Genomic DNA, 26,674 nt, shown 5'->3' with positions numbered 1-26,674 from the left:
CACAGCAGGAGGGTTGCTGCCTAGCTGGAGCCTTCATGTGCATGTTCTCCATGAGTCATTATTTGTTTTCAACAGGTGGGTCGGTTATTTCTCACAGTCCAGCGCACCCATGGAAGGTTAACTGAGGATTCCAAGCAGGCTGTAGCTGTGGAAGAAGGTGTGGATGTGGGTGTAAATGGTTGTTCCAGCCTCTGTTTTAACTCAACTGTAACTGGGTAAGCAATTAAAAAAACTTACTTAACTTACAAAATTACTTGGTTAAAATGTGTGTCCGCTTATTACAAAATATGAACAAACTACTGCAGTTTTTTAAGCTTTCATTAAAAAGGTGAAAGGTTAGCACTGTTTTGGTGTTTCTATTTACAGTGAAGGGATTCCACATGGAGTGTTAAAACAGTCTTTGAGTAACCACACTGGGAACCACACAGATTCTGTTTGTTTGTAGTGGCTGCGATGCATTTCAGCTCAGTTCACTGTGCCGTGTTAGCTTTCAGTGAGATCCAATTAAGGAGCGTTTTGCTATCATTATCATAAAAAGCTTTACAGAAACGCAGTCTTCAACAACATGCATCCCCAAATGAATGCTGGCCTGAGGATTTGGCAGCTAGTCAGATGCGACCTCACACACTTAGTCAGACAACATAAAGGTTAAAATAAAAGGACTGCATTTATTAGCCATTCAATCTATGGCAGCTCCCGAGAGCTGCTTTTCTTTGAATGGGAAAATTGTGCGTTAGATGGAACGCAAGGCCAATTATGTCAGGCTTGATAAACCCCATTAGCACAGTGTGTTATGACCTTTTCATTCCTGGCATGTGGCACTCACATAGATGGTTGTTGTTCATTTGCCATCCACTTGAGGTCCTCAGTCCATTGGCAAAAACTAGAAAAAATAACAAAACAAAGGGACATTTTATGTGAGGTTAATTGTTTCCTGTCATATTCATTCCAGTGCTCCTGGAACACAGATGTAACCTCTCTCCTAACAGGTGGAGGTAAGTTCTGTATAAGCTGTAACCCAAGGTTAAAATGTTTAAGCACGATGCTTCACCACAATGTCCAATTTTAGACTAATATCAGTTTTTGAAGCTTCTCCATAACATATCTGAAGTGCAGGGCGCCTGTGTTTCCAACTCTGGTCCTATTAGCTGTGAGATTAAGATTAAGTAAATTTTATGATTTGCAAGAAGACAGAAAAAGTGTAACAGGATTTTATTTTAATATTCCTACCACTTTAGGTAGTGGTGCTTCAGTGTAGCAATAGCACATTGTAAAGTGTGAACGTAACAATGAAAGAAAACTCATTGACCTGCACAGTACAAATGTTCACAATCTGCTCTGTTAGTTTCAGAAGAACCACATTTTTACATGCGCCCTGTGCCTGAGGGATTTTTTTTTATTATTGGGCATTTTATTGAAGTGGGAGGAAAATGTGTAACTATTTAATTCAACTGGTGTAATACAAATGCAATGTCTGAGATATTCTGCATGTTTTTTCCTCTTTCTTTTTTTTTTTTTTTTAACAGCACAACAATTTCCTCCACTGGCCTCCTCCACCCACACACACTAGCCTGTGTATTAGCACCATGCTTTTTTGTCGAAGACATTCATGAATCTAGTCTTAAACCAGGCTAGCGAGGAAAAAAAGAACAACAAGCATGAGGCATTTTTTGACTTTCTCGAGGAAAACAGATCAGAATTATTTTGATTCATTTTTGTCCAAATAAATGTCCAAGTTTTAAAGATGTATTCAGAAAGTGATTCAGAGATATAAACAGTATGAGAGATATTCATATGTTTACTGAATGGCCACTTTATTAGGTGCATCTGTTCGACCACTTGTTAATACATATGTCTAGGCAGCCAATTACATGGCAGCTACTCAATGCATTTAGGCATTGAGACATGGTCAACATGACCTGCTGAAATTCAAACTGAGCATCAGAATACAGAAGAAAGATGATTTAAGCGTCTTTGAATGTAGCATGGCTGTTAGTGCCAGATGGGCTGAAACGGCTGATCTGCTGGCATTTTTCCACAAAACAAGAGAATGGCCAGAAAAAGAGAGAAATTATCCAGTGAGCAGCAGTTTTCTGAAAGAAAATGTCTTTTTTATGCCAGAGTTCAGAAGAGCTGCTTTGAGCTGACAGAAAGGGAACACTAATTGAAATAACCCCTCCTTAAAGCCAAGTCATGCAGAAGAGCATCTCGTTACAGCAGCAGAAGACCGGGTACCACTTCTGCCAGTTAAAAACAGCAAACTGAGGGGACAATTCATATGGGTTCACCAAAATTGGACAACTGAAGATTGGAAAAATGCTGCTTGATCTGTTGAGTCTTGTGTTTCGGGTCAGAATTTGGTGTAAACAACATTAAACATGGATCCGTCCTGCCTTGTGTCAGCAGTTCAAGCCAGTGGAGGTGTAATAGTGTGGGGGATATTTTCCTGGTACACTTTAGCCCCTTTAGTTCCAACTGAGCATCATTTAAACACCACCTACTTGATAAATGTTGCTGATCACGTCCATCCCTTTATGACCATATTTCTGATTGCCACTTCTGGCAGGATAACACACTATGTCACAAAGATCATATCATCTACAACTAGTTTCTTCAATATAACAACTGTACTCAAATGGCCTCAACCGTCACCAGATCTCAGTCAAATAGAGCACCTGTGGTATATGGTCAGATGAGAGATTCACATTTTGGATATGCAGCCAACAGATTTGCAGCAACCGTGTAATGCTGTAATGTCGCTGTGGACTAGAATATTTCAAGCACCCTGTTGAATCAATGCGACAAAGACTTAAAGCAGTTATTAAGGAAAATGGTGCTAGCAGTACTAGCAAGGTGCACCTAATAAGGAGTGGTGGTGCAACTGTCACATCTGTGTGCAGAATAGGGGTTATGTATTTATTTTTACCTTGACATTCCTCATACATGTAAAGCATTACATACACATGTTCACTACAGTACTTGATATGTATATAAATACATAACAAGTACTGTAGTGAGGTTTTCATTCACAGCCTGTATATTTGCCACCTCCAGCCGTCACCTGCAAGCTTTTTTTAGCACAGTGTCAGATGTCCAGTCTATCACAGATCAGTGTGGTCACACTTTGTATAGAGCCAAAGCTCTATACAATCACACAGTAATGAAATACATGCCATCCATCCCCAGTAAAAACTCTACATCAGAATGTGGCAGCTTCTATTACACCCCCTAAGGTGAAAAAAAAATGAAACAGAAAAGAAATGAGGTATGATTTATTAAATCCCATGCCTCTCATCTAAGAAGAAAGATTCTTGTAGTCCATACTCGTTCAGAGAAACATCAAGCAGAGTAGGGGAACTTAAAATTTGCGGACTAAAATGCCTCTAAGAAAGAAAATCATGTTACTATGTCTTGGCAGCAGGCAAAAATAATTTCATGTGAGAGGAATACATTTCAACATCAGATTAAAGAGGCTGCGGAGAATAGGAAACAGACCCAGCAGACAGTGAAACAAGATGAGAGACCAATCAGCGAGCCCACACATGCAAAACTATCCTGAAAAATACATCAGATCTCATATTCTTTGAGGGAAAAACAGGTATATTAGCCCTGGAAATAATACATGACTACAATTAGTGGGGTATTTGGTGCACAAACAGTGAGCAACTTTAAAGTATGCAACTGTTTTTCAACAGCCTGTTTGCCACATGCTAGTATAGGTGCACATGGAAGTATCTACAGAGCTGCAATTGCCAGAAATCATGCATTTTCTACACACTTGGCAGCCAGTTCTGACTCAGGTCTTATGATAATATACAAAGGTCTAATTAGTAAATCTTTAATGTGCTGGGCTTCTGATATAAAGACAGATTCAGGGCTCTGAACTTTGAGACACAAAATGACAAACGAGTCTCCAGACATTCGTCTCAGAATCAGTCATCTTGATGTAAGCTCCCACTGCCCTTTCATATTCAAATGAGGAGGACGCTGGAGCGTACAGTATCTGGGCAGCTGCGGGAATGTGAACCCATTCAGGAGGTTTAAAGGAGCTATGATCACCATCTCAGATTAGCCGTGTTTGCTCTTCTTACTTCATTCCAGTTCTGGAATGTCAATAGTTTATCGGACATTTTTCACCCATTAAGTCAGGAAATACCATCTTGCGATCTTACCTTCATGAGGTGTTTGTGTAGTGACTAGCTCATGGAAAATATTATATCCCTTATGCTGTTATAAGGCACAATTAAAGGCAGAGATAAAAACTACAGATTGTTGGGGATTTTTTCTCTTGTTTTTTAAATTGATAATTGAAGCCATGGCTAGCAGACGGTTAACAGTAATGACTAAAAGCAGGAAAGGGAACAGCTAGTCTGCCTCTGTCCAAAGATAACAAATCACCACACATTAAAATCAATAAATAACAAGTACAGTTCCCAAATGCCAAACTAATACTTTAAATAGCTGCTTGTCAAACTCTAAAGAGAAACAGACTGTAGATTAAGCATCTGCAAAGCTTAAAATCTGAGTTTGTTCATTTGAAAATCGACTGGGACTGAACTGGTTTAAATTAACTTCCTGCTGTGATGTTTTTTAATCTTGCGTTCGCATGGGGCAGAAGCATGTTTTAAGCACAGGCAGGCAGCTGGAAGGTGATTTTTCACAGCAGACATTTTGACTCGTGGCTCCAGGGAAAGCACAGGTGTATTGATGTTTCACAAAAGCAGGCCCTCCTTTAAGTAGATTGTAGTCATTACTAACGCCCCCAGGCTTTTCCCACTGTGACAAGTCAGAGTGTCTGCTGTGAAAAAGGCCCACTTGGGAAAGGTCAAGTCATGGCTGAGACACGCATACGAGGGACAGTTGCTGTTTGGTGTTTGTGGGATTTCGGAAATTATTAAAGTATCGGCGTTGTGGCATAATACGCTCAAATGCGAGTCCACGCAGCCACAGAGTGCATTTTTAGGAGCTTTTGAAAATATTTTTGTCAACATCTCTGGTGCTGGCAGCGATTCCTCTCTGTTTTACTATATTTGAAGTGTGCATGCTTCAACTATGATGATGATGCTTCCCTGTTTTGCATGTGATTCCTTGCATTGCAGCTCATTAAACTCACTTTCATAAAGATGTTCCCATGCTCAATATTGCTTAAAGCACATAATGTAACCTGTGTCAACATTTGTTCTTCTATAGAGCAGAGCGTGTAGGAGGCAATATTCAGTCATGTGTTCTGATTGTCTCAGCTTTATTAAGCCTCTTTTTTTAAATTAATTACTGCTATGAGACCATTCTGTGTTGCCAGAATTAACTTGGTGTCACATGATCGTTGTGACATGTACTTAGTAATTTCTCAAAGTGGCTATAACGGCTGCATCAATTCAGAAAGCTCTAACAACTTAAATTAGATCAATTAAGGCCAATCAAAGTAAGACATTGTAGCAGGTAGCGTGACAGTTATGTTCCAGACTGAATATCTGTTCATGCCGGTCTGATCCATGCATCAAGACTTGGTAGCAAGCTTGATATCACACAAAGAAACACACTCATACACACTCCCTTCCTCTTTTTGGTTCTACTTAGTTTTAGCGATAAAAGAAGAAGAAAATCAGTAATTATAAAGTTTCTACATGTAAAGGTTTTGCAACTCAGAAAACAGTGATTTACTTTTACTCTGTCATGCTGTGAAATTACTTTTATGTAGCTTAAATCAATTGAATAATCATCTTTCTATAGTACCAATATTTTATTATAATCATGGTTTTCTTAGTTTCTCTCTTAAAAAATAATTGGTAGTGACAGAAAATGAAGCGTCTGTCCAAAGATTCTGCGAAAGAAGACCCAGAGACGTTTCATGGGATTCACTCTTGCTGCTTTCATCTCATTTGTAAAGATCAGAAAAACAGATCACACACAGAGGTCAGCTCGTGTCCCACGAGGACCTGCACAAACAAACGCAGCACTTTCTGTGATATAACCCATAACTGAGTCATGGATTAATCCAAAGCAGCAACCAGGATCTTGTGGGAATTGATTAGCCGAGCGTTGAATCATTTATCAAACACCATCTTACGCCTGCTCTTAGTGTACCGTGGTACACATCTGAAGCTTTTCAGGCAGAAAGAACGTCTTTAATCATGAGTAAACATCTTAATGATTTACCACACAGGATGTGCATGTTGGCGCAACGCCACTTGCCGCTTACAGACATCATCCATGACAGGGCTCGTGGAAGGCTCACAGAAACACTGTGCAGGAAAATCTGCTGTAGAAAGCAAACTAAATGATTTGTACTGTTATTTAGACTTAAAACTGCTATTTACAACCTTTTTAATAAACTTTGTTTGAGCACAGCGATTGTCCAATCACAGCCTGACATCCGTGACTTGGTACAAAGACCTATGAGGGTTCTCTTCATGCTTAATGTTTATGTGGATCTCTAAGGAGAGAGTGTTTTCCCCCCGATTACTAATAAATTGTAACTGACTGGGTGACATTTATATATTATATATATAATAATGTGTTATGGGTGTCACTGTGGTCAGAAGTAGTAAAGTTTAGTAGTGTACCAAAAATGAAAAAGTACTGTTGGAGTCACTGGCTTTTTCAGTGTGTCACTGAACATAAAAGTCATAATTCTTCTTCAGTAGCTTAAAACTGCAGAAGTCGTAGCCCAGAATCATGCACATTCTAGATTAGTGGTGTCAAACATAAAGCCTGGGGGCCAAAATCGTCCTGGCGAGGACTCCAATCAGGCCTGCTGGACGGCTTTGGAAAATATGAAGGACGGCATACATTTTTTGGCTTTTAACTCTATTTTTTTATAAGTTTTACAGCTTTTGCTTCTGATAAAGTCCTCCTTCACAGCCGGTCATACAACACCAAAGTGGTTAATTAACAAAAACGTTATGTTTTATAAATACAGGACCGTGTGGACAGTGAGCTACCAGAGGTTTTTCCTGCAATTTTACACATTTGTCATGTAGAAAAGGGAGATGTGCTTGTTTAATCGCAGTTTTTTTTTTTTATCTTATATTAAGATATCCCAGGGATTAAATGTGCAGTTAAGCTTCTTTACATTGACAGAATGTGCAGTTTCACTCATTCAGTGCACTCACGATCAAAGTGGGTTGTACCAGTGACTGATGAATGCTAGGCGTGAAGTTTGAAAGATGGCAAAGATCAGGTCATGAGTGAGAAATGAGATGATGAAAATGAATGCTTAGGCTGGTTTGGGCAATTGTGGAGGTGAGCTGAGATTATATATCATAGCTCATTCTTCTGTTCTAACATGTTCACCAGCTAAGATAGAATCAGACCCAGCTTATTTCTTTGAATTTCTCTTTTTGTGCACTTGGGCATTTTTGGCCAGTATGACCTGTTTAAGTGCAAGTATTCATTGACTGCTAACTTAATTTTCCTGCTTCAGGGACAAACAACGTTTAAACACCGGCATGGCACTTTAACTATTTCTGCTGCTGATTGCTGCGACGCTCTCTATCTTCATCTCTTCCCCAGCCCTCTCACCTCCCGCATCAATCCGAAGTTTATTTAATAATTCATGAGGACACGCAGCGTGCCGGCTGTAAAACTGCGAGACACCTTTGATCCTCCTGAAAACTTTTACATCAAGGTCCTGCCAACACTGATCCAAGAAAACATGTTTTTCGATGATTTCCCGTTTGAGAGCTCTCGCCTTTTCCTGTGTATCTCTGTATGGTCTTTGTAGAGTACTTCGAAGTTGTCCACAGAAGCACCAATAAAAACTTGAATATATTCGCATTGCCTTTTTTCCCCTTCTGTCATTTCTCTTATCTATTGCCACCCTGGTTTTTAATCCTGCAGCCTACTTTTCAATCATCTGTCTTCTCGTCTATATCTTCTTTCCATTTGATTCATTTTCTCTGCAGGGTGGTCAGTCTTTTTCCACTTTTTCCCCCCTATGCCTAATTCCTCTCACACCTTCTCAATCACTTCTATTACAGCTTGACAGTCCAATCAGACAGCAGGGTCATGAGGGCGGATTTGCTGTCTATAAGGAATGAGGATCTTTCTCTCTCATTGCCTCCCTTTGCTCTTTCCACCTACCTTTTTTTGTCAGGACTGAATGTATGCAGTCACAGAGGCTCTCAAATCAAGCAAAAAGATGTTCCACAGACAGCCAGCTCTGCTCTTCAGTCAAAAGTTGCCACTTTTCCACACCCTTGCTGAGGATCTATGAAGAATTGGTTCCTTTATCTCTAGTTAGCTTTAGATGCAGATCTATAAATCCAGCGACAGAGTGGCTTTCGGTATTGTACGGAGGCTGCGGCCTGGAAGTCTGTGCCTGCAATTGCCAGCTGCCAGTTCAAGCCAGGATGACTCAGTAACTGAGAATGACTGTGGAGTATCCTCTCGACTTGTCATTGTGCACTACGCTGCTACTCAGGACATGCATTACTGAAAAAATACATAGAGATATGTCAAATGTGAAATGTGATTTACTCTAAGAGGGTGGAATTTCCTGCAGAACGAGGCACAGCCTGCAGGCCATAACTCTGTCAGCAGGAGGTTGGAAATGTAGAAAATATCAACACGCAAATGTGAAAAAGGATTTGCGACACACGCCTCCCCTCATCTAGGAGAAAAAAAGACACATCTGAATTTTCAGCTTGACTTTAAATTTCTGTAAAGTCGACAAACTGACTTTAAAACAAATGATGGCACAGCTTAATACGTACGATGGGAAAGTCAAACATTTAGGGGGAAAAAAGCTTGGCAAACTTGGCTGTAACAAAAGTATCTAACACCTACAAGCCCTCAAAATAATATGTCATATCTAATTTCTCCCATTCAAGACTAAAGAAGACTATATTGTTGTTGTATTGGAGTGCAAATACAATTATACTGGCTAGGCATCCCTTGATTCTATGGACAAAAAATAAAAACAGGTATAAGGTGCATCCATAAAGCCTTATTTCAAAAAGGATTAAATGAATTTTTCACCTCAAAATTCTACATGCACAAACCCATAATGACAAAATAAAAAACATTAGATTGAAATTGTTGCAAATTTATTACAAACAATAAACAAAATATAACATATACATAAATATTCACAGACCTTGCTGATGCACTTTTGGCAGCAATTGCAGCCTCAAGTCTTTTTGAGAATATGTTACAAGCTAAGCACAACTATTTCTGGCCTGTTCTTATCTTTGCAGAACCTCTACAGCTCCATCGAGTTGGATGTGCACAGCGATTTTCAGATCTCTCCAGAGACGTTCAGTGAGGTTCAAGTTTGGACTCTGACAGGACCGGTCAAGGACATTCACAGACTGTTCCCAAAGCCCCTTGTTTGTTATCTTGGCTGTATGCTTAGGGTTGTTGTCCTGTGGAAAGATGAACCTTTGTCCCAGTTCAAGGTCCAGAGCACTCTGGAGCAGGTTATCATCAAGGATGTCTCTTTACATTCCTGCTTTCATCTTTTCCTTGGACCTAACTAATTTATCAGTTTTTGCCCCTGAAAAACATCCACATAGCATGATGCTGCCACCACCGTGCTTCACTGTAGGGATGGTACTGCCCTGGTGATGAGTGGTACTTGATTTCCTCCAGACATGATTCAGGCCAAAGAGTTTTATCTTTGTTTCATCAAACCAGGGAACTCTCACGGTCTGAGAGTCCTTCAGCCCACATGGGCAAACTCCATGTGGGTTGTCGTTTGCTTTTTACTGAGGAGTGGCTTCCATCTGATTACTCTACTATACAGGCCTGATTGATGGAGTCCTACAGAAATGGTTTTCCTTCTGGAAGGTTCTCCTCTCTCTGGAGATCAACACTGGGGCTCTGTCAGGAGTGACGATCAAGTTCTTGGTCACCTTCTTGAATAAGGCTCTTCTACCACAATCTCTCAGATCGGCCAGGCAGCCAACTCTAGGAAGAGTTGGCGCAGTACAGCAGTACCATACAGTGATGAGCAGTTTCAGGAAAAGGGAGATCTTGTGAAAGTCTGCCCAGCCTTTTTAAACATAGATGGCAGTGGAGGTGTGTGCAGACCAGGAGATGGCCTCAGTGATGTTCAACCCCAGATATCAGAAGCTGGGGACTCTCTGTGCACCTCTTTTCTTCATGAAATCTACCACAATCTCCTTTGTCTTATGTTTAGGATGAGATTGCTGGTAGGACACCATGCTGCCAGGTTTAGCACCTCCTCACTGTATGCAGTCTCATTATAGTTGGTTAATCAAACCAATGACTGTTGTGTCGTCCATTATTTTGAGCATACATCCACCCTTTAAAAGTACCTTATGTTTGCAGATGTATGGTTTTAGAAAAATACATATAAAAATCTTTACAAATGTTCAGGCAGATCGATTTCTAGTGCTAAACAATCAATAATAATTATGCCACTTCTGACTCAAACTGCCTCAACAGTGTGTAACCTTTGGTGAACTTTCTAGCGAACCATGAAAGAGTTTTAACACCATCTGTGGGCAACACTGCAGATCAAATTTGAAGCGTATCCTGTTTTAATTATAGTGTGTGTTCTGGTTTGGCTGTACTGGAGGGTGTGAAGCTGAAAAATCAACATGAGTCTGTTTGCTTCAATACTTTCTCTCTTTGCACTTTCTAGTTCTCATATCTCTAAGGCCCCAGTTAAAATGAGGTCTGCTTTATTGTGGTAGACAATGAACTTCGCTATATAGCAGCAGACCAATTTTAAAATAGTAAGCAATGTGCTAATAAAAGACAAAATACAGTTGTGGTCAAAGGTTTACATAAACTCATCGTGGACATGAATGTCATGGCAATTTTGGGCTCTTAATGATTTCTTTAAACTTCTCTTTTTCCAGAGTGGAATTATTCTACAGCATGAATCTTTAACAACTTTGAAATTCAACAATTGGATGCACAAGTTTGAATTTATTTTAGTTTACCTCCAAAAATATACATACAGGGTCAAAATGTTACATATGTTACATTAAGTTAAAAGCAAGTTAGCAAGTTGCTTTTGGCATTCATCAGCCAACCACTAGAATAATTCTGGCTGTATATTTGACCAGTCTTCTTGACATAACTGGCAGATTTAATTTACACTGATTTATATTACATTGGCACAAACCTAGCTTTTAAGCATAGACCACACATTTTTAGTATGGTTGAGGTCAGGGCTCTGGGAAGGCCTTTGCAGCAGCTTAATGTTAGCCTGTTTTGTCTGTTTCGAAAGTATTTCAAAATAATGTGTTGGGATCATTGTCCTGTTGAAACACCTAGTGGTGCCCAAGTTTCATCCATCTAGTTGTTGATTTGAGATGAAGTTTGGTGGTAGAAGACTTTGGTGGTAGTCCACCTTCTTCATTATTCAGTCTACTTTGTGTAATTTACCACTACCTGTACAACAACCCCGCCACAATGTTGGTACAATGTTCTTAGGTTTTAAAGCGTCAGCTTTACTCCTCCAAGCATACGTCTTATCTTTGTGTCCAAAAAGCTCAATCTTTGTTTTGTTTGATCATAACACTTTTCTCCAGGAGGCATTAGGTTGTCCATGTGGACGGCTGCAAATCTCAGTCAAGCTTGAATGTGTGAATTTTGGAACAGGGGCTTCTTTCTTGGTTGGAACCCTCTCGTTTCATGGAGATTTAAAACTTCACAGCTGTGAAGAGACACTGGTGTATCAGCATTTTCCAGTTCATGGCAGGCTTGAGCCTTGGTGAATTTTTAACTAATTTCCTCTCATCTGAGGGTGACAGTTTGGGTCTTCTTCCAGGACATGGCAAAGTATTGACACATCTGAATAACTTGTAACTTCGAACAGTAGTTTGTATTGATGATGTTAGAGTCTGCAGTTGCTTAGGAATGGCCCATAGAGCTTCTGGACTGACCTTCCCAAAACCCTGACCTCAATCTTATTGAAAATTTGGATGCCATGTTTAAAAGCCAAGTTGATTTGTGACTGTATGTAAACACCATAATAAACAAAAGCTTTGTTTTTTTGCTAGCTCCGAGTAGATGATCAGGAGTTAAGCAACCAAAACTGGCACAAAGGTGCACCTTTGCTCCCTGAAGGTTCATATATATTTGCAACCACATACCCTAAAAATTAGCTAACATAGCGCACATAATCCACAAAGTGTTCATCGTGCATCTATAACACCTTAATTTGGCTTGATATGGCATTATCATGTTGCATAGCAACCCTGTAACAATGGACTAAATCCACAAATCAAACAATACTGTAATCAGTTATTTTTAATAGCTGATAGACCACTTAGTTGTTATTCAGTTGTGATGAACAAGTTGAAAACAAAAGGTTGAAATGAAGGAAAGCAAATAGACTGAAAAAGTATGTAAATTTATAAACCCACAGAGGACATTCTCCACCAAAGGCAGTTCACTGTTTCCGAAGTTATCTGCATCTGCACCAAACTGAATGTGTCACTTCTGAGGTAGATTTTGTGTAATCATGCTCAAAGACAAAGAAGGCAGTGACCAGATACCACTGGCTCGGTTCTCACTGTGGCAGAGATACTGTCTGCAGTGACTGCTGGAGAGGTATCCTCTAACAAAACTACATCTGAAAATCATTTTTTCATACATATTGGTGACCAGAAACAGTACAGTTCATCTGCCAAGTGATCTGTTTGTCTCTCAGCAAGAATACACAAAAACTATCAGATCAAAATTTTTAGAACTTGTTGGAGACGTGGGGTCTGGCAAACCGGTGAACCGATAAAACTTTGATGTGGTTCACCGTCTTTAAAGTTATGTGACTGGACGCTAGCTTTGAAGGAGGACGAGTACTTTGAGTGCTGTTCTAGTTTAGATCGCAATCTGACTAATATTTCTTTCAGTCTGTTACGTTCTATTAAGTACACTCTCTATGAGAGTGTCAGTTTTTCACACCTATTGTTATAGAGAAAGATATCCACATATAGCGTGCACACACGGGGGGGCAGAACCATTATGTGTGATACATTTATCTTTGTGGGAGGCAGCGGTGAAGCAGCATGAACAGAAGGCAGCATAGCCTCCACTCCATCACCCATACTAAAAAGATACCGGCTGAAGAGAGAGAGAGACAGAGAGGGGAAGAGAGCAGTTTGAAAAACAGTATCAAAACTACAGCAATGTTAAGGATGGGAATTGGTCATGGAGAAATTTTCTTTAAAAAAAATAGGGTGAGGAAATAAGAAAAAAGGAACCATTTCAATTTTGAGGAAGGGATGATGGTGGTTTCAAAAGAGGCAGAGGAGAAAGAGAAACCTGTGTAAATTGAGAAGCACTAGAAAAAGATGAAACGAAGAGGAGTTGAAGAGAATAAGGGAGCAGCGAGGGGCACTGGTGAGGAGCTGAGCGTGAAGCGGGACGAATGAAGATGCCTGCGGTGTGTTGAGAAAACTTATTAATCCTAGTCTGTGTGATCTCTCTCTTTGAAAAAGGTGGCCTGCCACACCATGAATCATATAGTGACGTGTAAAAGTTGGTCCGTTGCTAAAACTGTTGCTTAAAGAGCTAACACATACTGAACATATGTAGGAGATTTTATGCGATTCTTAATGATGAGAGATCTGGACTAACGTGTTCACTTTGCCCACAGTGTCACCGTCTTGGAGGAGTGGAGCTGGGAGTGAAATACTCAGAAATCACGGGAAATGCTGCACTGACCTGTTTTTTAAATCACAACCTTGAGAATTTCCCAACCGCGGCATCCTAAATCTGGAATATTTATCTTCAAAACATTTTTAGAAGACTGTTGTTCCAGATTTGGGTGAGATTTACACTTGGAAGCAAAACAGTTTGGACAATGTTGGACTGTCTTAGCTGAAGCATCTCTGTGCCGTTTGGCAGCTGGGGATACTGCCAATGGAAATCAGGGTATCATACTTAGCCTCGTATCCAATGTTTGGATACGAGGCTAAGGCTGTTCTCATCAGCTTTTAACTTCCAGGATGAACTGCAGCCAGCACATTTAACTAATAAGTTTGCTCTCTCAATAACTTAAACAGTCTTACCAAAATCACTTAACATAACAATTATAGCTTGCTGGCTACAGCTGGATAAAGAAATTATGTTTCAAGATTATTTAGCTATAGGCAGCAGGAGCTTAAAAAGGCTGGCTTTTTGAGCTGGCATTCTATCTTAACCAAACTGTGTGCATATATTTATCAAAACTTGCAAGCTGTCTGAAGTGCACAATTTAAATCTCGGTAAAGTTGTAAAACGCAGCCTTGAAATAGATTTTCTTTCCTTCTTTGGCTACAGAGGGGCTTCGCACAGCTGAGCTTGGAGCTTGCAGGCCTTCTTTCTGGAACACGGCAGCAGCACACAGGCTATTTTGCCTGAGGCCTGACGTCAACGGGTCTTCAAGACAAAACACGTGTGAAAGAAGCACATTTTATCTGCAAGATGTCAACCCGTCATTGCGTGGTTTGTGCAAAATCCGTTTCTTGCTGTGGCAGTTCTTTCTTCCTGGAAAATTAGGGATATTTTTTAAGTGGTGAAAAGGAGAAAAAGAGAGCTGAATAGAACAGCACTTAAAGGTGGGTGCAGCTTTGTAGGGTTACCTCAGAAAAAAAATACCATCTTAAAAAAAAGCCTCTGAAGTGTTACATTTATATTCTTTATACGCGAGTTTAAGTCTAAGAGGTTTTTGTTCAACACTCCATTTCTCGCCATAAAAGTCCTAAAAGATTCAAAGCCTTCCTGACTGCTCTTGCCACACACATATAATTTCCATCCTGTGGTTTCGGAGGATCAAGAGAAATTTCAATATTAGTTTAGAGATTATAAATTGGAGAGGAGAAATGGGCACATTGTGAAATGGTCCTTACTATCAGTCAAAGAAACACTAGTGCCGTCATTAAATGAAAACTGGCAAATTCTAGCTCTGTCTTCAGAGGATTCTCATTAAAATCCTCTTATCATAGTGAAGGGTTTCAGCTTCAGTGGAGCAGCGGCTCACATGATAATGACTTCAGTGACATTGCAGCCATTCTGTGCATATTAAAATGTCCATCTGTAAAGGTGATTTTAAATAGCTCTGAATATTCAGCTTCACTTAGTGGTTTCATAAATCTCACACAAACAAAAAGAAAAGAAAAACACTTGGAAAGTTTTAGCATTGATCATAAAATATTGCTACAAATTTTCCTGTGAAGTGTCAGTGCCCAGGAGAGCAGTCTACATGAGGTTAGAATAGATCATTTTTAAATGTTAACAAGATCGACTAAAGTGTTGAAGAGTCTTTAAAGCTGAAGTTACAGAGAGCTGCTTAGGTGGGAGAACCGATCCAAATATCCATAGTATCAACCAACATACCAACACAGGTATCGGTATAGGAGGTTAATAGAATCAATACTTTCCGTCTGTCCTCTAAGTTCAGTGTGTAGTCCACTGAATTGTCTTAAACAATTTGATTGTAAATGGAAAAAAATACCTCAAAACATGCACTATGAGCAGTACTGACCCTGAATTTACTTGGTATGAGATCAACACAAAGAACTGCAGACTCACACAGCACTTATTGGTGCTAGCGCCCTATGAAAGTGTGCTAACGTTGATAAAGAAATAAAGGAAAAATGCTAACATTACTGTCAGTAGTATAATAATGACTGTAAAACAAAATCATTAATGTGCACTATAATGAACACTGGCCCAAAATTGAGTGATCACCTATGTGTGCTAACATGGAGATTCATTGTTGAAGGCATTCTATAAACTACAGCCACCATAAACCACACTGAAGTATTTTAGACAGGACAGGGGAAAAGACAAATACAAAAAACGTCCAGCCTCGGGGATGATCAGTTAATAACTGTTAGCGTTTCATTTGGTGTTTTTCTATCCCAGTATGCTTATACTGCACTGGCATTGTGTTTGTTTCATTTTTCAGAATGACAATGAGTCAGTTCTGAGAAGATCCCCAACACCACTGACTGAAATGGATCCACAATCCATGACACAGCCTCCGCTGTGTTTTACAGATGGCTACAGACATGCACTGTTGTACTTACCTCTTGACCTACTCTGTATATATTGGCAACAGATTTCCAGTCCAGTCCTTGTGTAATTCGGCATACATCAGCATTTTCTGTGTCAGGTCCCTGCTGGAGTTTCATGTCCTTTCTTAATGACATAACTTCGCATACTGTTCATACTTTGATTTAGGCTCGAAACATCTTTTGTCCTGCGCTTGTCAATTTTCGCTCAACACGCTGCACATCATGTTGAAATATGCCAAGTTTTCAACTAATATTGTTTTAGAAATCACCTTGTTGGTGCAAGAATACAATTTTTAAGCCTGTCAAACTGTTTGCACCAAACTTTTTTATAGAAACGGGAACAATTCTCTGTTTTTGCAACAGTATTTTAGTTACTTATTTTTTGCTTGAATAATTCATAGGTCAGTATTAATTGGCTGAAAAAAGCAGAACAAAAAAAATAAAACCATTCCTGTGAAAATGTTTAGGTACGAGGACTGGACTGGACGGCTTTCAGAAAACCTGAAAAACTGTACTTCCAGACCCCTTTAAAAAATTGAAATAAATAAATAAATAAATACTGCCTCATGGTATACAGCATATTTTCTCCCTCATTCTGGAAAAAGTACTTAAAGAGAAGTGTGTGGGAAACACAACTGTTCTTCTTCACTGTGCCATGCTGTGAAATTTGAAATACTTTATAGTCTGTACATATAGGCTCTTTTTATATATTTTTTTCTAGATGAATATATTTTCTTTAACAGCAGAAGCAAATGTAAAAAAGATGATAGTAGATAGCAGCATTACAGTGAGTGATGTATGTTAGCAGGAGATAAAATCACTGATTTGCCAGTCTGCCAAGATACAATATCATATTGCATATGAATATCACTCTTGAATAATGTGTCCCATTACTGCTGACATAATTTAAATATTTAAAATCTGATGCAGTTTCCCATACGTTCTGGATAAAATCCATCTTTCCGTCATCGCCAGCCTACTCTACATATATCTATATATATATATACACACACACACACTGAAAGAGTGTCTGGCCCCTGTAATCATTCAGCCAGTTCACTCTGGCTATGACGAGCTTTCGTTATTCAGTTGTAATGGAAGAGGAGGTGGTCAGTCTCCACAGTAACATGAGGCTGCAGTTAAATCAAGTAGGTACATAATCTTGCTAAATCGTTTCGTTATAAAAAAAAAAAAACCCTTCTGCGCCTGCTATGCATAAAATAGTGTTGAAAAAGTAAGGAGGAAATTTTGTGGTGAAAACTGTAGATTTTCTGCACCTTTAGCAGGAAAGGAGTGATTTCATAGGCAGTGTGAGCTGGAGAATAAATACTGTTACCAAATGAACACTATTCTGATACGACCTGGTAACAATATTAAACCCTTTCCATGAGTGATATAGAAGCATACTGTAAAATGTGTCTTGGGTTGGGAAGCTGTGTTTTTATCATCCAAGTATTGAAGTTTGATGTCCGACTCCATTATTTTCACCATTTGTTCTGCTACTTAAGCAGGCATGCCTTTATCTATAAAGACAGTATAAATTTTTGCAAGGGATAGAGTACAAGGATTGCAGAGATGTGCCTTATGAGGAATATATTATTATAACAAATCAGCTTAGGATATAATACAGGGGGAAAAAAACCTCAAATATTAGTGCAGGAATCAAACCAAGAAGTGTCATCTTGTATCCAAAGTATGCTTTATAACCAACGAGTCTGTGCCAACAAAGCTTTATGTCCGTATAAATCAGGCTGAAAGAAGTAATTGTTATATTTTGCCATAAAAAGATAATAAAAGATGGATAGTTGTACCTCACTTTAAATCATGATTTGTGCATTGTCATGTCTGTAAGTCAGCAAGTTTACTGAAGAAATCTGTCTAGCCAGAATTTGTGAAAATTTGTGAAGCATTTGAAAAGAGACCTCATTAAATTTTGGTGCGGATCCAGAACATTTCAGATGATGACATTAAAACAAGGAGCTCTGACTCTGATGGAAGATGTGCTTTCTCAAAACCCTCAGAGACCTGTATTAAAATGTGTTTAGATACAGAGACAGATAGATGGATGGATGCACTTCCAGTAGAGTACTTTTTTTAAATACAAAAAAAGGACGATGTTTCCCGTATGTATTTTATTAAACAACACTTATGTACAAATTTCATCACAGACATTTAAAATAGTACATCTCAATATAGTGTAAATGGCTTTGGGTGCATCTAGTACAAATATCCAACTCCACTATGACACTGTAAATATTCACACAACAACAAGTAACCACACTTGTGAAAATCAAGCATTTTTTTTATTCAAATCTTTCTTGATTACTCATATAACTCATCCATTAAGTTTTACATTTCATCGTGATTTCTGTAAAGACTGTCCGAATGCACAACATCTGTAAAGTGAAGCTTCAAACCCTCCAGACTCAAAGTACAATCATGCAGTTCCCTGAGACGTTTACACCTTACCTACTTTGGTAGCCAGTTCTGGGTCAGAGGTAAGGTAGCACAGTCAGTGTGTATGCTTTGCTGCTTTTATCACACTGTCTCTTCCCAGTGAGTTTCCTACCCAAGGATTACAAAAGAGCCTCCATCATCCAGGTCCTCCTCTGGTCATAGGCAGTCCTTGCACAATGCCACCTGGCCGTTGCGAAAGTCCCTGCAGGGGCAAAGGCGTTGGTATTTGGCACTGGAGCCGGCACAGCTGAACAGCAAGGGGTCCTGCTGCAGGCTGCATTCAGCATGCTCTGCTGAGAAAGCAGGAAAGAGGTGGTTCTTCTCAGACTCCACTCCTTCACATTGAAAGTCCAGCCTGGGAACAAAGACAAAGGATGACGACACAGTTTACAGTGTATATATAAACGGGACTGTAAACCACTGTGCTAATGACACTTCTAAAAGTTTGTGTGTCCTGCAAAAATCAGAGAAAGAGTACTACTTGTGATCCTGGAACAGGTTCTGTGGACAGCTGACAAAACTTGTCAAAGAAGGCACGGTACCGTGTTTGAAGTGTTGTGAACACCAACACAGTGCTGAAACATAACGACCAAAACCCACTTTCTTGTCATATGAAGACAAGAAAGTGGGTAAAAATGAAGAAATTGAAATAGGAATCCTGACCTTTAATCAAAATCTGATAATTGTAGATCAATCCCTGGCTGCTCCAGTCTGCATCCTTGAATATAATGGTAAACTTGGGCAAGATACAGAACCCCGAAGCTGCTTCCAGTGTGTTCATCGAATTGTGGATGCTAGGTAGTTAGCCCTTAGACTTAGAAAAAAGTGTTTGTATGAATAGGTGAATGACAGATATTGTAGAAAGTGCTTTGAGTGCCCAAGTAGGTCAATAAATTGCTACACCTGAGAAATGTTGAGTTTTGTTGGAGGCACAGTTCAAATTCCCAAAGCATTGAGGTGCATTCTGAAAGCAGACAGTATGAAACACCTGTCGAAGCCTGCTGCAGATGAAGGAGGCTCAACATAGCACTAGACTCATGAGTTTCACTTTTACCAGCATGTACTGTGAACGATTATTCAGCACGCTCAATAAAGAAATAAAAAATGAAACCTCTAAAAAACAACTGCATGTGAAGATCAGACCTCATTTTATGAGCAATGAATCTCTTTCTTCATGTTAATTTCTACATAAAAACCCACTAATAAAACCCTTTAATGTGTTTACTACGGCTGTTGTTCAGAATCACAGGAGAACAACAGAGGAAAGGGTGAGCCAGTTGCTTCATCAGTACTTTGAACTACTGTATAATACTGAAACTAGAAGTGCAAATGAGGCGTGGTGCTGCTTTGATGGAATGCAATCAAATAGTTATTTGTAGAATGAGCTCAGTGAGATGGACTTTTAAGATGTTACAGTTTGCAAAAAAAAAACAAAGAAAATAAAAAGCTGCAATAGATGTTTCGGATGAGTGCACATCACAGCTGAAGTTTCCTTTTTAGAATAAATTTACATCACATTCACATTTAAACATGAACTATGGAACTTGTAACCTTTATTTTAGCGATGCCAGCAGGATCCCTCAAATGTTTTTTGCAAATTAACTTGTCATATTAACCTAAAAAACACTCAGATGCTGATATTTGTTTTTTTATGAGCCAGGACAGGCGCACAAGACGTGCACGCAAAAACGATCATCATCATTCAACAAAGTCAGAAAAATAGGACATCTTACGCGCTGAAAGTCTCCCTAATGTTAATGAAACGATACAAGGCGGGTTCGCAGATTAGTCCTGCGGTTTGGCACGCCTTCACACACGACTCGCTCTCGAGTGAAGCCACAACACGGAGTGCGGTGAGAGGAGGCCAGGATGAGAAGGAGCTGGCGTTGGAGGCCCAGGTTAGGATTCTGGAGTTGGGTAGGAGGTTGAAAGGACTGGGAGCATTGCCCAACCAAGTCTGAGATGAGTTTACGGGAGGAAACGGAGCTTCAGGGGAACAAAAGTCCTGCAGGTGGAAAGAAAGGGAAAAAGTAAAATATACAACAAAAACTAAACTCTATAATAAAACCCAGAAACATGCAATCAAACAAAGGCACATATGTAAAGTACATTATATTTAGCAACACATTAAATGCTACTAAAATAATAAAGGAGCTGTTAAATACAAAGAGTTGCTTATCAAAAGTGGGAAGTCCTTGTCATCCTATATGGAAATCATATGGATGTAGTCATGGCTCCCAGTAGTAAATAGGATTTGGAGGCAGAATTAGGGCTCTGATGAGAGGCTGACTAGACCCCTCCCCACCTTGCTGGGGCTATTCATAAAACCCAGGTAATAACATTTCTCTGACATATCCCTCTGGCCTCCAGACCCGTTTATTAAATAGGCTCCCAGTTCCCGTAGGCAATAACCAGACTTCCAATCTCTCAATCTCTGCTGCATTTCCACTCCTAACAACAGACTACATTCCTGATTGCATACACACACGCGCGCACACGCATATGCAGTGTTCATCAGCAAAACAAGAAAGTGTGAAAGGGGCGAGACAAGGAGACTGAGGGCTTGAAACTATATTAAATCTTCAGTAATTCTTTTTTGACATTCTTCATTCCATCAGTGACGCCATGTTCAAGAAGCCAGTTAGAGATGATTTGAGCTTTGAGATATGGCGTCACCATGAGCTGGTTTCAAGCTGAAGGCAGCCATCAGAAGGTGGATATACTGTGGTCATAAAGGGATGGACAGTTAGCAATAATACCCAGGTATGCTGTGGAATTTAAATGATGCTTAGTTGGTACTAAGGGGCCCAAAGTGTGCTAAGAAAATATCACCCACACCTTTACTCCACCAGCAGCAGCCTGAACCATTGACGTAAAGCATGATGGAACCACCCTTTCATGTTGTTTATTGATTTTATTTGCTCTGAGGACATTTTTATTTCTGATCACTATGTTATTGTTTTTAACTTGTCTTTTAATGAGCCTTTATCCCCTGTCAGACGGATGGTTAGCTCTCGCATCTTAAACTCCTCCACAGCGGAGAAATTTGTGGATGCTTTTAACTTACAGCTATCTCCTCAAAATGGTGTTGATTTCTCAACCAGTTTTTAAAATAATTATTGCCTTTCTATTTTAAATGAAATCTGTCCGTTTAAGATGAGGAGTGTTTCTGCCTCTAAATCTCCTCCTTGGCTAAATGACAGTATTCGTTGTCTTGAACGTGATTGTCGTAAAGCGGAGCGCAGGTGGAGGAAAACTCATCTAAATGTTCACCTCCTCTATCTTAAGGACCTTTTAGCTTCTTTTAATAATGTGATCAGAGATGCGAGGGCTGCCCATTTCTCACACTTGGTTACAAAGAGCAGAGGCAATCCTAAGGTGCTATTCAACACTATTAGTGACATTGTTACTCCTGCTCTGCCTGCGGCCCCTATTTTTTCTAACGAGGACTGTGATAATTTTCTCTCTTTTCTGCTTGCAAAAATTCATAACGTGAGAATGAGTTTTACATACTCAGCACCTGTTATCTCGATCTCTACCCCATCCCGGCCCATTGTCTTGGATACTTTCTCTCCGGTTTCACTATCTGAGCTAGTGAAATTAGAGAATTCAGTAAAAGCATCCTCCTGTTCACTTGACATTATACCTGCATCATTATTCAAAAATGTCTTCCAGTCTATTGGCCCATGTGTGCTCACTTTAATCAACTCTTCACTGGCATCTGGTATAGTTCCGGTTTATTTTAAAAACGCTGCTATTCTCCCACTTTTAAAAAAAACCCTCAACTAGACCCCTCTCTTTGGAGCAGCTACAGACCTCTCTCTAAATTACCGTTAATCACCAAGCTTCTAGAAAAGGTTGTGGCTAAGCAGCTTATGGCAGCTCTAGATAAACATGGCATTTACGATAAGTTTCAGTCCGGTTTTCGTCAATTTCACTCCACGGAGACAGCTCTTCTTAGGGTCTCAAGTGATATCTTGATGGATAATGATGCAGGAAAATGCTCTGTTCTACTCATGTTGGACCTCACATCAGTTTTCGACACAGTTGACCATCACATCCTCATTGAAAGGCTGAAAAAATGGGTTGGTGTATCTGGAACTGCATTAGAGTGGTTCTCCTCTTATCTCCATCACCGATCCTTTTCTGTGGCAGTCTCCGATTTTAGGTCATCCTCTACCTCCCTTACTTATGGTGTCCCTCAAGGGTCAGTTTTGGGGCCTTTATTGTTTTTAATTTATCTTCTTCCCCTCCAGCATATAATGGGCTCTTTTGAGGACATTTCTTATCATTGTTATGCTGATGATATTCAGTTGTACATTTCTTTTATGCCCGAGGATTTATCTAAGCTTCAGTGTCTGAATGATTGCTTAGATTTGATCAAACGTTGGATGGCTGCAAATTTCCTCCAACTCAACGAGGGGAAAACCGAAGTCCTCGTATGCGCCCCTGATAGATTTCTATCGCAGATAGTGAAAGCCCTTGGTCCTCTCTCACTCTATGTTAAATCCTCTATCAGGAATTTAGGTGTCACCTTAGACTCCAGTCTCACATTGGATGGGCATGTGAAATCTCTGGTTCGGTCTTGTTTTTATCATTTAAGAAATGTGGCTAGGCTAAGCTCGATTTTATCTCGATCTGAACTGGAGATTGCTATACATGCATTTATCTCGTCACGCTTGGATTATTGTAATTCGCTGTTTATGTGTTTTAGCAAAGGTTCTCTGGATCGTCTGCAGGTTGTGCAAAATGCTGCAGCTAGGCTTTTGACAAAATCCTCCAAGTACTCACATGTGACACCGTTGTTATCTCAGTTACACTGGCTTCCTGTTAAATTTAGAGTCGATTTTAAGATCCTGGTCTTGACCTACAGAGCTGTGCACGGACTGGCACCAGCCTACATCTTTGATCTGCTACAGCCCTATGTCCCTAGCAGGTCTTTGAGGTCATCTGATCTGGGCTTACTTGCTATAAAAAATACTAAGAGGAGGACTAAGGGTGACAGAGCTTTTGCCACTGTGGTCCCTAGACTGTGGAACTCTCTCCCCCAAGCATTAAGAACTGTGGACTCAGTAGCTGTTTTTAAAAAACAACTCAAAACTCACCTTTTTAAAACTGCTTTTGGTTAATTTTTTGCCTGTTTTATTTAGTCTTTTTAAATCTTTTTATGACTTGTAATCTTATGTGCAGCACTTTGTGATTCTGTCTTGAAAGGTGCTATATAAATAAAAAAATATTTATTTTATTTATTTGTTTACATCAAATTCTGACCCTAACCTTCGAATGTTGCAGCAAAAATCAAAACCCAACATTTGTTTTTTCTATTTTCTAATTTTTCTTCTTCTGCTGCTGTAGCCCATCTGCTTCAAGGTTTGACGTGCTGTGTGTTCTGCATACCTTGACTATAAAAAGCAATTATTTGAGTTACTGTGGCCTTGTTATCAGCTTGAAGCAGTCTGGCCATTCTCTTCTGACCTCTGGCATCAATGAGGCATTTTCACTGCATTTAACTGCTGCTCACTGGATATTTTCTCTTTTTCAGACCATTCTCTGTAAAGTCAAGAGATGCTGTGGAGAAAAATCCCAGCAGATCTGCAGCTTCTGAAATACTCAGACCAGCCTTTCTGGCACAACAACTATGCTACGTTCAAAGTCACTTAAATCATCTTCCTTCCCTATTCTGATGCTCGCTTTGAACTTCAGCAGGTTATCCCGGCCACATCTACATTCCTTAATGTACTGAGTTGCTGCCATGTGATTGGCTGATGAGATACTTGCAATAACAAGCAACTGGAATAACCAGGTAACCGGCGGGTGTGTGTGTGTTTGCGCCCTGCTGTGTCATCACACAGGCAACATTTTTAGAAAAAAAAAAATTGCGAGCTGCCATCAAACTTTATTGTATGAGGGTCACAGAGGGGCTAGAGCTCTGCTAGAGCAAACAGAAGCGAGAGGTACTCATAGTGGGAGATAACGAGTGTGACGGTTTTGGTCAGAAAGTAGAAAAATGAGGCTAAAGGATGTGTGGAACTTGAGGAGTTAGAAATAAAATTGGAAAAGAGGAAAGAAAAGGTTTAAGGAAAGTGGCAGAACAGGGAGGAGAGCCTGATTGGAAGTCTGCCCTTGTACACACCAGGCGGCTAGTCACAGTCTCAGTCAGTCACGGCATGTTGAGAGTGAGAGTGTGTGTGTGTGTGTGTGTGTGTGTGTACATTATTGTGTGTGTATTATTTCTGACAGCGGGGAAGAGAGGGTGTCAGAGCAGAACAGAGGCTAACACATTTCCTTAACCTGCCACTGCCAGACAATATACCAACCATCAAAACATGACAGATCTGACTGAGGACAACGACATCTGTAAACATTCTGCATATAAGAGTGAGAGTGTGTGTGTGGGTGTGTGTTAATATTTCAGATGATTTTCTTTTTAAAAATAACTTGAAAGTAGCAGTAATACCCCCAAAAATACAGTTAAACACATGGTGATCATTCATTTCTCATTTTGATGTGTGCAAATGTTAGAAATCAACTACACTGCATATAAGCAAAAAAAAAAAACTGAGCTTGCAGTCACTCAAGTTTATGTGTGTGTGTGTGTGTGTGTGTGTGTGTGTGTGTGTGTGTGTGTATATATATATATATATACATATATACACACACACACACACACACACACACACACACACACATATATAAACTTGAGTGACATGCGGTTCTTAATCGATAAGGTTTTTTAGGATGTTGGCCCACTATTTGCAGTTATAACAGATTTAACTCCTCTGGGAATGCTCACCACATGGTTTCGGAGTGTTTAAACCTTTCTTCCAGAAGTGTATTTGTGAGATCAGACACTAATGTTGGAAGAGAATACATGGTTCGGAGTCTCTGCACAGACTCTGTGCAGGCCAGTCAAGTTCTTCCACAAACTCACTCTTCCATGTCTTTATGGACGTTTCTGGCTTCGTTTACTGGTGTGCAGTCATGTTGGAACAAGAAGGGGCCATCCCCAAAAATTTCCCCATGAACTGGTAAAAATGTCTTGGTATGTTGAAGCATTAAGAGTTCCTTTTACTGGAACAAAGGGGCCAAACCCAACTCCTGAGAAACAACCACACACCATAATCCCCGTCTACCAAACTTCACACTTAGCACAATGCAGTCAGACAATTGCCGTTCTCTTGGCAACCACCAAATCCAGACTCATCTGTTGGATTGCCAGATGGAGAAGTGTGATTCATCACTCCAGAGAATACGTCTCCACCGCTCTAGAGTCCAGTGGTGGTGTGCTTTACACCACTGCATCAAACACTTCGCACTGTGCTTGATGATGTAAGGCTTAGATGCAGCTGCTCAGGCATGGAAACGCATTCCATGAAACTCTTTGCAGTGACTGCCCCTGCAGAAGTTTGCCACCTCTGTGCATTTTATAAACCTATGACCATGGAAGTGATTGCAACACCTGAATTCGGTGATGTAGATGAGAGACTGAATACTTTTAGCAATATAGTGTATACATCTCTTCAAATAGATTGAATTAATAACTAAAATACTTGGAAAAATTAAAATATAATGAAAATAAAATGTACTGGCTCAGGAACAAAGATTTAAAATGCAACAGTGAGCTCGCTCCTCTGGAGCTTCACATGAGAGCCACTTAATTCCTTTCTTCTGTCAAGGGGATTGACCCGATGAGCAGAATTGAATAAACGCATCCTTTCTGTTCTTAACCTTGTGTTTAAATGTTACGCTTCTTTTCCCCAGCCATAATCCACTCTAGGACTGAATTTACCTCTATTAAGACACACTTTGAAAGGTGGACATGAAAACTATTAAGCAGAACTCTTGCATGCTGTCTCACTTACTGCTGGTATTTTTAATAAGCTAGAACATCTCAGTCCATCTGACCTTTATCAAGCATGCAGGCAAAACTCCTGCATTCTTATGTATTAGTATATACACACATATAGTCAGATTAGTCCTCTGAGGCATTTCCCAACACTGCACACATGTGTGCCTTTAGTTTGTCAGTAGCATCAACATACTCATGAATGTGATAATAATTATTGTCACATCCATATAAATTCAGGGCAAACAAACGTTGACTCTAAATAAAACTGTTTGATACATCAAAACACTGCATTAGCAGCCATATTTGATTTATAATAGATATAAAAAAACAGGTCGTAATCTATTAAAATATCTAATAAGTAGCATTAATTAATGAATGGATTATATGT

General features: G+C 39.7%; 1 protein-coding gene and 1 long non-coding RNA gene across 2 annotated transcripts in view; one reads left to right on the top strand and one right to left on the bottom strand.

The window, feature by feature from the left end:
• LOC102077033 (uncharacterized) lies at window positions 1-16,542 on the top strand. The gene is made up of 5 exons (XR_001225209.2): window positions 1-215; window positions 953-995; window positions 13,577-13,747; window positions 14,242-14,406; window positions 15,872-16,542. It is a non-coding gene; the product is annotated as an uncharacterized LOC102077033 (long non-coding RNA).
• A 1,551-nt stretch (window positions 16,543-18,093) lies between these two features.
• The window catches only part of mgat5b (alpha-1,6-mannosylglycoprotein 6-beta-N-acetylglucosaminyltransferase B), a 69,563-nt gene continuing 60,982 nt past the window's right edge, over window positions 18,094-26,674 (bottom strand). The window contains exons 17-18 of the mRNA XM_003454025.4: window positions 20,171-20,442; window positions 18,094-18,792 (exon numbers count right to left, since the gene is read on the bottom strand). Of these exons, the coding sequence (XP_003454073.1) occupies window positions 18,594-18,792; window positions 20,171-20,442 (471 nt within the window). The 3' untranslated portion in view covers window positions 18,094-18,593. The remainder of the gene's footprint in view (window positions 18,793-20,170; window positions 20,443-26,674) is intronic.

This window comes from Oreochromis niloticus, linkage group LG4 (assembly GCF_001858045.2).
Source record: "Oreochromis niloticus isolate F11D_XX linkage group LG4, O_niloticus_UMD_NMBU, whole genome shotgun sequence".
Lineage (NCBI taxonomy): Eukaryota > Metazoa > Chordata > Actinopteri > Cichliformes > Cichlidae > Oreochromis > Oreochromis niloticus.
Note: the sequence above shows the minus strand (reverse complement) of the source record. Positions and strands in the feature narration are given on the sequence as shown.